General features: G+C 43.6%; 1 protein-coding gene across 11 annotated transcripts in view; it reads right to left on the bottom strand.

The window, feature by feature from the left end:
* Window positions 1-15834, bottom strand: part of SLC15A2 (solute carrier family 15 member 2) — a 55707-nt gene that overhangs the window by 29642 nt on the left and 10231 nt on the right. For 6 of the 11 annotated variants that reach the window (XM_052792419.1, XM_052792415.1, XM_052792425.1 and 3 more), the window contains 5 exons: window positions 10911-10957; window positions 7466-7553; window positions 6700-6841; window positions 4739-4831; window positions 3553-3652 (listed from right to left, as the gene is read on the bottom strand). In XM_052792419.1, coding sequence (XP_052648379.1) covers window positions 3553-3652; window positions 4739-4831; window positions 6700-6841; window positions 7466-7553; window positions 10911-10957 — 470 coding nt within the window. Of the gene's footprint in view, window positions 1-3552; window positions 3653-4738; window positions 4832-6699; window positions 6842-7465; window positions 7554-9697; window positions 9889-10910; window positions 11169-15713; window positions 15778-15834 lie in introns of those variants that run through there. The other 5 variants (XM_052792421.1, XM_052792417.1, XM_052792423.1 and 2 more) reach the window with 5 other exon arrangements.

The raw sequence follows: 15834 nt of genomic DNA, 5'->3' as shown, positions 1-15834 counted from the left end.
TTTACTTCCTAGCATGTCCCAGGCAATCTAATCCATACATTACACGTAAATGATTTATCCTGGATTAAAGGGTTCGTAGCCTTATAATAATATCTCTATAGCATGTTCCCATGGTTAATAGCAAACAGCACTGGGTCTTACTGTCTCTTATACTCCATTTCTGTCCCTACCAGTGTTTTTGATTACCTGGAACTTTCTGCTGCTAGGCTAGTAAAAGTATATTTTCTTCTTCATTCTACCTTTGTGACTAGTTATTTGTCATCGTAAGGAAATCTAGAGAAATGAACAGCCTCAGCAATCTCTCCCACTCCCAGAGTAGCCCTGCCATGGCTTGACATGGGTGGTGCAGTAGAGTCCTCACAGTCCTGCCCTCTTCTAGTCAAATTCTCATGCCATATATCTAACCCTTTGTATCTGAGCAACTCAGAATTTCTGAGAGTTGAGAAAAACTCAAGCATGCAGCTCTCAACATGATAAAGTGTAGAGCAAAAATTACCAAAAGGAATGGGCTGGTAAGAGAAGAGAGTAGTGATGCATAAAGAATTTGGAGCATCTTATTTCACACATTTTCAGATTTTAGTGATGGAAAAAAAATGGTCAGAGAAAAGCAGAAGTGAGTACAAAAATAATGACCCAGCAGCTCGCAAATTACACTGATTGGAAAAAAGAATTCCCTCCCTATTTTCTTAATCTTTGGATCAGACGTACATTAGCAACATGATTTGGATTAGCTAATTTGAGAAAAAGTACTGTACACGATAATCCTGATCTCCTTGGCAACCAGAAAGTAAAGAAACAAAGAGAAAGCTCTTTAGTACCTTTGACACCATATCACACTGTTTGAAAGCAGCTTTGGTCCTTAATTAATATGCACAGCAGCCTTCGCTTTCATATATCATAAATATAATTTTGTTCAATATTTTTAGCTTGGACTCCTAATCCCATAGACAAAGATGCTTGGAAATCTCCTGCAGATAAATCTACTTTCCCTATCTGACCTCCTGCTGAATCAGTCTCCATCACTGTTTGTAGTAGTACTGTTCTCAAAGGGGCAGATTCAAGACAATTACACTCATAAAGTACTTAAAAGAAAACGAGAACGATGGTGTGGATTTACCTCAAAACATAAATTTGTCTCTATGTGGGAATAGCAGGGGCAATTTATTTATTCATTTTATATACAGAACTATGGCATCCCTAGTTTCCAGGTGGAACAATTAAGCTTGTGCATTTAAGGGCTCAGCTGAAGTTTATTGGTGTCCTGAAAACTGAGGGGGAAACAAATGCTTCATTTCATTGGGAATTTTCAAAACTTATTTCATCCTACCTGGAGTGGAAGATGAAAAACATGGTAAGTCCTCTCAAACACCACTCCAGAGGGGAGAAATATTCTGGTTGGCCGCAAACCTTTCATTCCTTACAAAATCAAAAATTCTCATTCCAGTTTTGAAGACTTAAATTTCCTATCACATCACATAAAACCTTTTTTCTTCTGAAAGGCCAAGTAATTTCAAAATGGTAAAATACAAAACTTTCTACTCTGAAAAGAATGAATAGAGCAGAACGCATTGTCCTTATCAGAAGGCTTTTTACAGTTTTCTTTCTCTAAATTAGTTTTTCTTGAAGGCAACACACAGGTGAATGTTTGAGCCTTAGTATTTGATAAATTTGTTGCAGAGGTGTAGTCTGCATGCTGGAGAATGGGCACAGGCCCACACAACCACAGGCAATTCAGGTTTTTCTCTGTAACTCAGTTGTGGTTGTAAGTTTCGAATAATAGTGTGTATGTGCCTGACTGGGGTGCTGAGATTCATTAGCTGAAGTCTATAAAACACTCTGAAGATAAGTGGTACATATTATCATACTGTAATTAGGTGGTAATTGAAAGATGCTGGATAAACATTATTAATCATTAATATTCATAGAAGTAGCACTTCTGAAAATGCTGCTGTAACACCTGTTAGAATCCTTTTGGGACAACTATTGGCACTGCAAGCTGGGATGCCCACATGCCAGTATGCAGTATTGCAGAGCGTATTCCCAGAGCGTGTGTGCTGTACTGCCAGCCTGATTTTGGTCAGAGTTGTGCCAACTGGGGAGGCTGGTGACCACCAGATGATTGCTGCTCCCTCTTCTGCAGCATCCTCTAAAGCACTGGGAACAACTAACAGCACAGGATGGACACGCCTGCAGAAGGATTTGCTTTGAACAAGTGACCATGAAAAATCCTGTGTTTTGTTACTCCTTAGTAACCATAAGTTTCACCACTTCAGCATCACACAGTTCATGTGCAGAAAGCACAAGTCTTCCCAAAATTTTAATAAGCATTCTAGTCTATATTATTCATTCATTAAATGCTGACTACGTGCTGGAGCATTGCAAAAGACAAACAGCAAACTGCCCTACAGTCCAAGGCCAAGGTGTCATCCTTTGTCCAACACTACCACTGCCTTTCCTGACAGACCATTAGTCTAATGTCCTTCTTCAATGCCTCCATTGATGGGAATTTCCATCTCCCAAAGGTCCTAATATTTTACAGTACTTCTCTAGATCTGTTTCTGGAAAATTTTTCTTATGGTCAGTCCTAAATAATCCTCCTTGAATTTAAGCCTGCTCATCACAGACCCCAATACTTACTTACTTTCTTGTAGCAGTGGCCTTCTACATATTTGAGGACTTACGCCATGCACAGAAGTTGCTGATCTGAATACTGTCATTGAGAAAACTGAAATTTTTATTTGTGTGTTAGGTCAACATAAATCTAAGTGTTTAAGTTCAGGTCAATTTGAAAATTATGCATTTTGCCTGAGGATTAGTACTTCATGATCTGCTTCACTTCTTTAAGCACTACCTTATCCCTGGTTGAGCCACTGTGCTGCACAATGGGAGTTTGAGATTAGCACAGGTGAGGAGCTAAGCACTCATGATACAGAATGAGGACACGAAGCAACTGGACTACAATTCACAGGATGCAGAGCACAAACAGAGCTAAAAAGAAACATTTTCCCAACTCGTCAAAACTCTCCATTCTGGAATATCTAGAAAACAGTCTGGGTAGATTTGGTACCAGCGCTACTTTCAAAAGACTGGAATTTCCTACAGTTCTTTCTGAACAAACCTAAGACACAGACTATGACTGAATCGAGGGAAAATTCCCAAGGAAGCATAGGCTGGTGATGCAATTTTCTCTTTAATTTGCTGTATTCCATTGCAGTGCATTATAATCACTCCTGTTAAGATGGTTCAGAAACAGCTACAGTTCCATGATACATGATATGGGATTTTCCAACTACTCCGACGTCCAATTAACATTTAGATGATTTGATGCAGTTATGACCTATCCTTTCCAATATCAGTCCTGTTCTGCTGTCATCTTCCTTTCCTGAAGCATCTAGATTCTCTCAAGTTTTATGCAAACCATCCTACCTCACATCTTACTACATCTTTTCCTAGCAAACTGGCTCTTATTCTAGTACAACAGGATTTGATCACATAAACATCCTCATAAAGTAAGCAGACACTGCAGATTTTAGGAAAGAAAAGAAATCTTACATGCTCCTCTTCAAACTGGTCCCCACCAAATGCAGAGACACAGGGCTTGATACCTCCCGTTCCAAGGGCGATCAAAAACAGACCAACCATAGACAGGATCCTTCATGCAAGAACAAAAATATCACCATTGCAGAACCTTTCCAGTGCTTATGAGAGCATTTTAGTGTCACCCAACCACGATTCCTCTGGTATCATTGTCTTTTGCACATGGGTAGTGATCATGAGCCAGGTAAGTGTGAAAAACAAATTAATTATCTCATTTCTGCATTCCGTACCAGTCAATTACCCAAACTGCTTTTGTCAGTTTCTTGCTGTTCTGAGGCCCAATGGACATACTAGACATCAAAGATCCATGGGATTATTTTTCACTCATGTAAGAACAAAAGATTGCAGAGATCAACTGAGAAAAAGAAAAAAAAAAGGGAAAAAAAAAGCCTTTTCCTGCAGCCTTCCAGCCTGCGTTAGCACAGACAACCTGTTTGAATTAGGCTCATTCTTGGGTGCTGTCTACCTCCCAGTGCTCCTCAAAATACCACTGTTGGCCCAACAGATTACGTCTGTAGGGAACAGGAGTGTCAGGACTGGCCAGGTCTTGGACAAAAGGAAACTGTTCTGTAACTGAGATGTGCTCCTGCCTGCACGTGCATATTTTTAGAGCTATGACCGCCTAGGCAAAAATAGCTTGGTGGTTTCAGAGATGCCAGCTGGGGAACTACTCTGACAAGCCTATCAGTTCAGAATCTAGAGGGCAAGAAGGGTTGCACCCTATGGAGGAGACAGACCCTTCCTCTGTCACATCAGAAAATGTATCTTTGGTTTTGTGTTCCCACGCACACAGGGGAGCCAGGCAGCTATACTGATGAGAAAATGAGGGAGGAATGAGCCTGGTGCAGGCAGTTAGATGGAGGAGACCAAACTCCAGTAGCATGGTACATAGAGGGGTGATCAGAGGTCCCTATCTCAAAGGGTTTAGAATCTCTGTGGTGGTTTCCAACTCCTTCTGATGCATTCACTCTAGATCCACCCTTCTGTTCTTACTCAGATATCCCAAACCCTTCCCTGATAAAAGCAACCCATGCACAGCCCCCAAACTGCTGGCCTGATGGATGTGAAACAAATGACAGTCCTGGGTAAACCAACTACCATCACAACTTACTACAGCGCTGCGGCTTCAACAGCTACTTACACGTGAACCACCTGGTTGCCTAGGGATGGAATTGCACCGACTGACTTTATCAGATGGCCAACCACATACACGATGGACAGGTAGATGATCGTCCTGTGAGGAAAGCAAACAGCAGTGACTGAAGGTGCTGGGTGATGTACGATCCAAAAACAGAGTGTGCCTGTGCTTCCTGACACGGCAGGTTTACTTGGCAGACACACAAGGAACTGGTTTGTTCATACCACTGGAATAGCAGACAGCTATAACTCTTTTGTGTCAACACTGAGTGCACCGGAAGAAAGAGATAGGCAAATGGGTTCAGGTTAAGGAGGGATAGCCCCTGCTTTCTTTGCAGAGGTTGCTGAGCAGGATAAACTAAAAATGTTCCTGTCTTGTCATGCATGGAAGGCTGCAAGTAGAAGAGTACTGTTTAGGTCCAACTCAGTTTCCAGATTACTAATAACTGACATTTTGTAGCATTTGCCTAAGTGAATCCCTTGACTGGAAGGCATCTATAGGGACTGTTGCCTACATTCAACCCACCTGACTAACACATCTGAATTAGGAGTGTGGTTTCCCCATTACAAGTCTGGTTTAGATCCCAAGTACCTCTGAAGGACTGAGCTCATCTATCTGCCTCCCATGTCTTGGTGAGGGAGAAGAAACCTGACTAGGAGGATCAGGCTCTTGAGTGTATTCTATTCCTTCATCACCTTCAGGATTAAGAGATGTCTATGTATTTATGTGCAGACTAGACACACACAGAGGGAATGGAAGGACTTGTTAGGACAGAGGCAGTAGAAGAAGCCCTATGAGCTTTGAGTACGGAAGCGGTACTCGACATATCCAAACCCTGGCTGCAACAGCTAATTTAGAGCCACATCAGATCATTCCTAAAAGCCCCTCTAATCTGTTATCCTGTCCTTGGTATTGGCCACAGTCCAGCTACTACAGCAAAAGCCACCTCCCATTAAGTCATAGGGATTACTCCAGGGAAAGTCTCCTGCCTAATGCACAGAAGTCTGCATAAGGCTTTACCTTCTCACAACAACATGCTGCAAGACAGATACCCTCAAATACCAATGAACATTGCTAGGTGACCTTAAATAATGAACTTAATAAACCCCCACTGTTATCTTTTTCATTCAAAGGGACAAGAGAATGACTAAAATTGAGCACAAAGAAAAAAGAACATCGATATCTCCTTAAGAACTTTGTGCTGGAAAGGCATATGGCAGCTGTTTTTTTCCTGTTGAGACTCTTCTGCCAGATGTGCTTAGTCCTAGAGAGAAGGGTTCAGCTGCACTTCATCACTCTGACAGTCAAGACTCCTCAGACATTGAACAAACAGTGCCAAGCAAAGAAAGTCCTATATCCAGCTGCTCACCACCACTCTGGGGCAGATGATAGCCCCACAACTTATCAGTGGAAGGGCAGACTGCCTAACTTACTCAGGGAGAGCTTACCTAGTTATGTGCTGAGGGAGATGATTTGAGTGAACCTAGGTTTCTCTGGTATAAAAATGGGTGTGCTCACACATTCCCTATGCTGTCAAAGCATAAGTAAGTATAGTATAGTTAGTGATATTTCATCTGAAACTGTGAGATCTAGAGGATGACACCACTTCCTCACCATCTTTGAATCCTTTTCAGAAGCAGATCTTGGCAAGCTGAGGGTTAATCACCCTACACCTCAGCTTCCTCAAGGTGGATAGGAAAGGACAGTGGAGGGAAAGTGTGCTTGTGACATTTAATTTGTTCCAACTTTGTTGCCTATTGGCCCTGGGGTGAAAGAGGAGCACAGAACAGCATGAGCAAGCAGATCAGCTGTTCATCTGTTAACAGAGAGGAGATGACCTTCGCAAGTGTGTCTTTTCTGCACTCTGAGCTAGCTCAAAACCGGGAGCACACACAGCACTGCCCTTGCACAGGCTGCATGGTGTAGATGTATGTTGTCTGAATTAGAGAGATGTCTTCACTTACTTGTATTTCCCCAGCCATGAGTCTGCCATGATGGCTCCAATGACAGGTGTGAAATAGCATAGCGCGGAAAAGGCATGGTACACAGCAGTGGAGAGATTCTCATCCCAGTGGAAGAAGCTTAAGAAATACAGTGTCAGGACAGCTAAAAGGAAACAAGCAAATCACATCAGATAATTAATGTGTGTCTCTGCAGGTAAGCAGGAAACTACATCATGGTGGCAAGAAAACCACTGATTTGTCTAGCAGCTATGAGCACTGCTGTGGAAAGATCTGTGCTTTCAGACCTGTTCCTCATAATCCCCAACACAAGAAAAGCTAAAATGAGATATATGAGTATCAGGCATTCCTTGCTCATAAACATTTATGTTTAGCTGGAAAATATATTTTCTAGCTTATCTTCCTGTAACCTGTAGTTCTGTTTATGCACATTTTCTATTTGCAAATTAGGTGCCTGTATGAATCAATTCCCAAACACGCTGATTGCACACAACTGTGAAAGATGTCACACATTGGAAAACCAGGTTTGATACAGCGAATCATGTAAAAATTTAGACTGGAAGGTACATTTGGAGCTCTCTAGTCCCAACTTCTGCTCAGAGCAGGTGTAGCATCAATGTTAGGGCACACTGTTCATACCTGCATCCCAAAATGCCAATTTACTTTGAAAGACAGCTGAGACCACATACAGCACAGCCCTGGAACACCAGGCTAGTGTGTACAGAAACCCAAAGACAGGAAAGTCACTTCCCAGACACAGGCCACATACCTCTCATGCCATAGTAGGAGAAACGCTCGCAGAACTCGTTCACCACGATGAAGGCAATGCTTAGGGGGTAGTTGGAACCACAGAGTTTCTGCGGGACACAAATGAGAACATATCAACTCTGTGAAAGCCTTCACTGCAGCAACATATCCCCACAATGCCTGGGTGGTGGAGAGGAGTCCAGTGCAAAAACCAGGCGCCCACTGCTGCTTGACTGGCCTGTGGGTTGGACTCAAAGGAGGGGGGGGACCCCACACCTATCTTGCTTTGGTTAAGGATCCCCAATGAATCAGCTTGACTAACATGGGCCCAGTAAGGACTACCATGGGAATTCGTGGACTGTCAGCAGCCCACCATGCTCGTAGCTCCAGGAACTCCAGTGGAAGGGTCCTATCACCTCTCCAATGCAATGCAAAAACCCACTGAGATGCAAAACCACCTTCAGATGCCTTTTCTCCTATACTTCACATAAAGCTACTACCCTGCCCCAAAACTGCTCCCTGTCCTAGTACCAGACCTTGCCTCCACAGTTGGTAGACCCCAGGGAGCTACTGTCTGCTTCTGTGTGAAGCTGCTCCCTCCTGTGTGACAACTGCCCCCAATCTCTGCACTTCACTTGCATCGAACTGTGCCACCACGTTCACTGAAGCAGAGTGTCAGCCCTGTGTCCTGCACTCCCTCAGGCATGGCATCCCTTTTGTATTCCAAGAATGCTGGCATAGCTATGGATAATTCAATTTATTAATCAAAACTAAACAAAACAGCAGTGGGACTGTCAAACCTGTCCGAGCATGGCCACTCTTTCACTGAATCTGACTTTACTCCAGCTAAAATCAGCAGTTTCCAAGTGAAATACAAAGCATTTAAACAGATGAGTCTTGGCACGACCTTGCGTGGGCCTCCGTCCCTCTTGCTACCTCACTGCAGTCCGAGTTAAGCAGCTTCCAGCTGCTTAGCTCCACTGCCTCGCAACAGGGAAAGCAGGTTTTCACAGCACTGCCCAGCCTCTGCCAATTAGTAGGAGAGAAGGGCTGGCCATGCACTTCATGAGGGATGGGCAGGAGTGTGATATTAACAGCTGCATTTATATTTATGGTTTTACACAGCCATGGTATGGGCCAGTGAAGTGAGATGAACTCTTCACATGCACTTCTGTGCCTCGTGTCAGAAATAATGAATTCCTGTATTTCTTCCCTGAGTCCCAAATGCAAATACAGATACCAAAACAGATGTGTTTATTCAGGTTTATTTCACCACCAAGAGACCTGAGCTTATCTGGATTCCCAAAGCAATGGCATCAAGTTTAGAAGAGTCTAGCTTAATGATGCTGTCCTGCTCAACATTATACAAAAGCAACAAGAGAGAAGAGCCTGGCTGTACAAAAAAAAACCAAACCAAACCCCCAAAACCAAAAAACACTTTCCATTACTTAACCCAGCATCTCTAAAGACAAATATTTTTGTCCTTTTTTTTCATATATATTTTTCTCGCGCTATTTATGGGCTGCCTTTTTATTAAGAAACCCTTGGCCTCTTTGCTTTGCTAAAGTAAATGTGTAATTATCCATTTCATTTATTATTTACTCTGAAACCATCAAGCTTAGCATATGCCTTGTAAGACAGAGTGGGCTCCCTTGGAAACCACACTGGGGGCTCCTGCTTTTAGACTAGCCTAAAAATGGTGGCATATATAAGCTGTAAAGGCACAAACACACAAACATATGCACACACAGAATACCCTTCTCCAACAAGTTTTTCGTAACAAAGAAGAAAAGCTGTAAGAGGCAAATTATGTTTCCTGTGGGTGCTTGGAGACATTTTCTGAATTTGGAAGTAAAATTGTATAACAGGGATATTTTTCTTTGTCTCTTCCATAGACCTTGCTATCAGTACTCATGAGATTTAATAACATTTGATGGAGATGCAGACCATGACTGTTCAAACCCAGATGGCCAGGTGTCAGGAACCCTGCTGCTTGAACCAGCACCAGATACGCAAGCCCTGCTGGATTTAGCTGCAGCGGTTTAAGGTATCACATGCCACGCTGTGACCTGCAGTGACAGAAAACCTGGCAGTGACCCATTTCAGCCACTCCTGATCTGGGATGGGCACCTACAGATAAGCAGGGGCAAGCAGGGAAAGGAGAGCATGAAGCGGTGACTTCCCAGCTAAACCTCCCCAAGCGCCAGAGCCAGGACCCTGAGTAAGTGCTTACAAACACAGAGCAACAACTTACAAGCAGGGGTACTTCCATCTGCCTTGTACGTCATAAGATGGCATCAGCACACACAGAAATCCTCATGTATTCTCTCCACTGTATCACTGACCTGCCTGTGGCCTGCCTGGACTTCCAAAAGTGGGCAGCTTTCATCCATGTGGAGAGCCAGATGCAGTTTGCTTGCTTTCGTGGAGGAGGACCTTGCTCAGCAAAGAGCCCCAGCAAAAGCAAAGAGGCTAAGCCTGGATTCATGAGCACACAGATAGTCTGCTGTGCTTAACTACCACTGTAAACCTGGGATCTGCGGGATTATGCAGCTCTTAAAGATATTGGGGAAGTTGGTAGTCTGTGACTTTGGAAAAAAGAAAGGTCATTTAAAGTGCCAGCTACAGGAGACATTTGTTTTCACCTCTCCTTGCTGACTAGCTGCAAAATGGGACAAAGATTAGCATTTCCCGGGAGCTCTGGATATACAATAGTTAATGTCTGCACAGTACTTAAAATTGGGAATTAAATAGTTGGCTTGCTAATGACATGACTGTGAGCTTTAAGAGCAAGTATTACCAAGTTGTCCTGCAAGTCCAAGCAGGTGCAACGCAAGTCCTGTTCTCCCTGAAGTCAATACAGTGTACAGTTTTTAGGGGTCAAGCACTCAACCAGAATTAGCCTGAAAACCTGCACAAACATCAAAGCTGCAAGGCAACAAAATATTCACCTGAATCTGGCTTTAAATCAGAGCCAGAGATGTAAACCTGAGACTCTGGCACTACAGCTGGGCTCCGTAACACACATCAGCGGCCTGTCCTCAATCCCTGTACTTCCTTCTGCTTTGCAGCATCTGGGGACCTTTCCCTGGTGGGTTTCATCAAACTAAGCAAATGCACAGGTCAACTCCCTCCCTCCCTCCCACACACAACATCCCCCTCCACTTCCGAGAAGTCCTCTCCCACAAGGAAAGTAGTGTTCAGGAAAAAGGCAGCAATCAAAACCCTAACCCTTTTTCCCGAACATTCAGACAGTTCATTTTTTCCCTTTAAGAGGCACTGTCTTAACTTAATCTGGTTAGTGGAGGGATTTTTGCCTTGACTTGCTAATGCTTATTTCAACCCTCTGCAAGAAAGGGTGTTTGTCTCTAGCCAGAGCACAACAGAGGAAAGAACAGAGAGATCTTGCAATGTTTAGAGCAAGCTGAGCAGAAAGCAAAGAAAAGGACACCAGCTGTAACACTCACCGGGGATTTTTTCTGAACAGGGAAATCTCCTTTGGGGGGATCATCTCCTGCAGAAATAAAAGTGAACAAAGTTTCCTTGGATTCGTTTCTCTGAAAAGCGTTCATCTCCCCTCTTGCTTTGTCTCCCACCATGCTATGTGGCTGTGGTGAGTTGACTGGGAAGATTTCCAACCTCGGGCATGAAGTTTGATTCAGTTTGAGTTAACCCTAATTGAGCACATTTGTGCAGCCAGGGCAGAAAGGGGAGGGAGATGCTACCAGGAAAGACAACTCCAGAGTTCAAGAAGAGTCAGGGAACGCAGCCTAAATCATTCACAGGTTGGGGCTGTCAGCACTTCATGGCACGGACCTCCTATTTGCTTGGCATGCCCCCAGCTATCGTACGTGCACCAGCCAGCACAACACTGTATGCTGAACAGATGTGAGCTGAATAAAAATCCCAGGTCCCAGATACCCCTACAGCCTGCAGATTTAAGAGCAGAGTGTGCATCTCCCTCCCAATGCAGTAATGACAGGTTTATTCTGCAGGGATCTCATTCCACTGAAAAGTCACACATTCATCCGAAGTCATAACTACTAAAATGCTCATCACGCCAAACCCTTGGACACTGGATGTCACGGATGCCTGCACTGTGTTAAATTATTTCTTTGCTATCCCAGGAGTGAAGTGACCCAGTGTTCATTCCTGCACCAATTCCCTGGAATGACCTTGTCTTTTCCTATGGGACAGTTTAATCTGGAGGGCACAGCCAGCACCCAGGAGCAGCCCCAAACCCTGTCGCTACTTCCTATTATCCAAAAGGCCACCTCGGGGCTCCTTAGGTGGCAAATGCATCCTATGCTGTGCTGGGAGCCCCTGGATTCCCCCTGCAGCTATGTGGGCTCAGCTCCCTGCAGGTACCCTGTTGTCACTCCTTCCATGCCCTTCCCACAGGAATAGAGGAGCTCTTCATCAGTATTCTTCCAGTGCCAGTTGTAATTACGGAGCAAAATTCACAACCTTCCCATAAACGATCCTCAGTGACTATGGTTCTGCAGCATTCTCGGCACAGTGCAGGGGTTTTTTCTTCCCCTTACATTTGGCTTCTTTAAAAGGCAAATGTTCAAAGAATTTTCCCAAATATTTCTCCCTTTTCTTATCAGCAAAAGTACAGACCACAACCAGAATCTGCAGCTGGTACAAGGAGTCTCCATAAAGTCATCCCTAGCTCCAATACTGAGTCGCTGCTAGTATGGTACCGGGTCTCATGGGAATCAGGTTTGCAGCTGACAAACCAGGAAAGAGGCTTTCACTCACACCACAGATCCTTAATCTGGCTTCAGTTATTGCTAACGAGACATGGAAAACACTTAGATAAGGGACTCAGATGTGACAGAGTGCACAGGGGAAGCATAATTACTCTCCACATTCCCTCATGTGCTCTGGCATTGCTTCCTCTGAAGATCCCCGGGGATCCTGTTTCACTCCTGCTAACTGGACAGCTAAACATGGGGCCAACTGGACAGCTAAACATGGGGCCAACTGGGCAGCTAAACAGGAAGCCCAAACTTCAGATGAGGCCAGGAAGGTCTACTGTTTCTTATTCCCTTTTTCTTCTACAGTGGCCAAGCAACAGTTTGGTACCTCCCCCCTACTGTCAGAGACCAGCTCCTCATCTTCAGCCCTCCCAGTGATTTGCACACCCGCGCAACCGTGCTTTTCACTTAGGTCCCTTCTCAGGTGCTACAAACAGCTGCCAGGGAGCTAGGGTTTGTTAAACCCATTTCATGGGCAAGAGTGACTCAAAAGCATACCCAACACTGGGGGCAGTGCAAGGAACAGGACTTGTGCACGTTGGTCCTGTCACCTGCACACCAGGTTAGCATGTACTCTTGTGTCCTGCAAGTCTGACCCTGTGCTAGAGGCAGCAGGAATATTTCTGAGGCTTCTGGTGGTGTCTTTTACCACCCTAAGTATCTCTAGACAACTCCCAGTAGAAACCTGCTATATTCTGCCATGCCCAGGCGAGCAGAGCAAACACAGCAGCAAAGTTATTAAAGGAGTAATACAAAAGGAAGACAGAAAAGGTTTCACCATCCCTTGCACAGGGCTCCCACACTGCTGCAATGTGATTTCTTAATATTTTCAGCATCCTGCAGCTATATTTCTTGAGTGTGTACACAGCCCTGTGCGTCACATAAGCTAAATGATTATTTTTAACTTTTTTTTAATACTAGCATGAAAAAAACGTATCAGTCAGTGGAATTAACGTACTACTTGTCAAATACACTGCAGAGACGTTTAGGCCATTAGCTGCCAGAAGGTTTTCTGAGACAGAAAGGGAGAAAAGGAATTCAAATGTCTGGTAATAAATGGTAACTCATGGCAAACAGCAAGAACAAGTTAAAGAGAATAAATCTGCAAGCACCTCAGATACAAATGAATTCAGAATAACACTCGATAGAAGGAGACCTGTGAGGCTGGGCTGAAAATCAGGAAGGAATTGTACCACAAATGGAAATAAGGTGGCATTTCTGAAGACAGGTATAAACAAACAGATCAAGCATGGAGTGACAGAAGCTGCAAAGCTAAGGCACAAAACGAATTACAGCTAGCAGGGGGACACAAAAGGCAATAAGAAAAGATGTTAGAAATGCTGTCAATATTGGAGAAAGAGGAAGGAAAATGAAAGTCTGTTATTTAAACTAGAAAATGAGCAAATAAAAGCTCATCCAGAGAAGCCAGAAAAGTTGTGTCCTTTTTGTCTTCACTAAAAAAAAATAAATTGCAACAAGATATGTAACACCATTAAAATGAACTAGTAGGAATATGGGTGAAATGAGACAAAAACCGCTTAAAGAATATTTGGATATCTCAAATGTGCTCAAATCATTAGAGCCTGATGAAGTTCACCTTCAAATGCTGAATGTAGTATTGAACTACTTCCCTTGTGAAGGGCAGAAGCAGGACAAGCATCACCACTGCCTTCAAAAAGGCAGGTTAGGACAACCCAGGCTTGTTCCTCCATAGCCAGAGAGATACTTTATCGGATAATCCCTTCTAAACACCAAAAGGAGAATAAGGATTACAACCAACCATTTTGGATTGGAAGAAATGCTCTCGAGCCAGACTGTTTTATTCTTTGGTGACAGGGTAAGTGGTGTAACTGCTAGAGCAGCTGTGGATGTGATGTATCCTACCCCTAATGTCTCTAATGCCTCACAAGGAAAAGAGGGTCCATATGAAATACCCATATAGTGGGCAACTGCGAAATCCCCCTCAGAGTAGCTATCAATGATTTTCCATCAGATTAGGAGGCTATGAAACACGCAGGCCCTCAGCTTTTCCATGAGCAAAGAGAACATCAGCATAGCCAGCGTGCTGCTCACGTTTGTGTCTGAAACCAGGATGGAGCAAGCCTAGAAGAGAACAGGGTATGAACTCAAAATGATGTTGCTAAATGGGAGAAACCACTTTGTGGCTCTGGAATGAAAAAGATTAAATTCAGGGAAGACGACTACCAAATGCTACCCTTACCCATTGACAGGAAAAGCAGCCACAGAGACCAACTATTCTCCATTTTTATTGAGGGTAAGATGAGAAAAACAACTGACTTTATTTTCAGTAAAAAAGATTTGGGGCTGCTTTTGGCCAAATTCCCTTTCTGCAAGGACAGGTGAGCAGCGGAACAGAGACGGTGTGGCTGGGGCTGCAGGATTCAGGCAATCCCTAATGCCTGTGATGTAAGAATGTATTAGGGACTGGCTAAATATCGGGTCCTGTCCCAGAGAAGGCAGGTGGATGAGGTGCCCTCCTGAATTTCTATGAAAATCATGTGCTAAACAACTTCAACTGGTAAGCACGAAAGCAAGGACTGCTTTCTGTAAAATTTCCTCTTTTCTGAGTTATCCTTTATGCAAGTGGGGAATCTGCAGGATGATTCATGCTTAAATGTAATATTCAGCTACCAGATGCCTTGCATAGCCAGAAGTTCCCAGGAATACATTTTTCTATGACTTTCACTTCATCATTTAATTTTTTCTGGTTTCCAAATCCACAGGAAGACAATCTGCATTTTCCCTTTGCATTTACAATCCTCAGATTCTCACTGCTTCCTGCTGCAGTACTGTGCATGTTAATCTGTTTATACTCAACTGATCTCTTCATTTTTATCTGCATTCATCTTGTGGTACAATCCCTTCTTGATTTTCAGCTCAGCCCCACTGGTCTCTTAATAATAAGTCTTATTTTGAATTCATATACACTGGCCATATTTTTATAGCCCTTTTACCATATCTGTGTTTCTCTCCTCTTTCTCTCTTTCCAAGGTCAGGTTATAAGAAGCTAGGTGAATCTGTGCCAGCAACACTTTGGGCTTAATGACCTGGCCCTGGATGGACGAGATAACCTCTCCAGGTCTCTTCTGGCTTATTTTCTCCAATTCTTTGATTACAGGAAAGAGCATGGCTTAACTGATTTATACTGATCAAGACTGGTTTCCATTGCCTTCAGACTTCTCTCAAACTTCAAAGTAATTTAAGAAAATGATGTATCAAATCACTTGAGCAACAAGGAAAATATGCCAGAATTCTTCAGACCTGCATCTCTGCTCTATTCACGAGCCCTTGCAGACTCAGAATTGTAAAGGTATTTAGATTAATATCACTAACAATATCAAGTACCGAATCTGTATTTAAGAGCCTGTCATCTGGTCACTAGTCAACCTGTAACAATCAGAGAAACTTCTTGTCCCCTCCTGGCACCTTTTTGCCTTCAGCTTCTTGTATGATAAGCAAGAAGAAATCTTTAAAAAATTCTCTCACCAGCTTGGGCTTCCTTTGCAGCCTGCAGCATGCCTTCCCCCTCTGCCATGTCTGCTGCTTTCTGCGCATTGAATGACGCCAGGTCTGTTACACCTGAAGATGAACCTTGTTGAGCAATCCT

Source organism: Harpia harpyja, chromosome 7 (genome assembly GCF_026419915.1).
Source record: "Harpia harpyja isolate bHarHar1 chromosome 7, bHarHar1 primary haplotype, whole genome shotgun sequence".
NCBI classification, from domain to species: Eukaryota; Metazoa; Chordata; class Aves; order Accipitriformes; family Accipitridae; genus Harpia; species Harpia harpyja.
The sequence above is the reverse complement of the archived record's forward strand: the minus strand, read 5'-3'. Positions and strand labels throughout refer to the sequence as shown.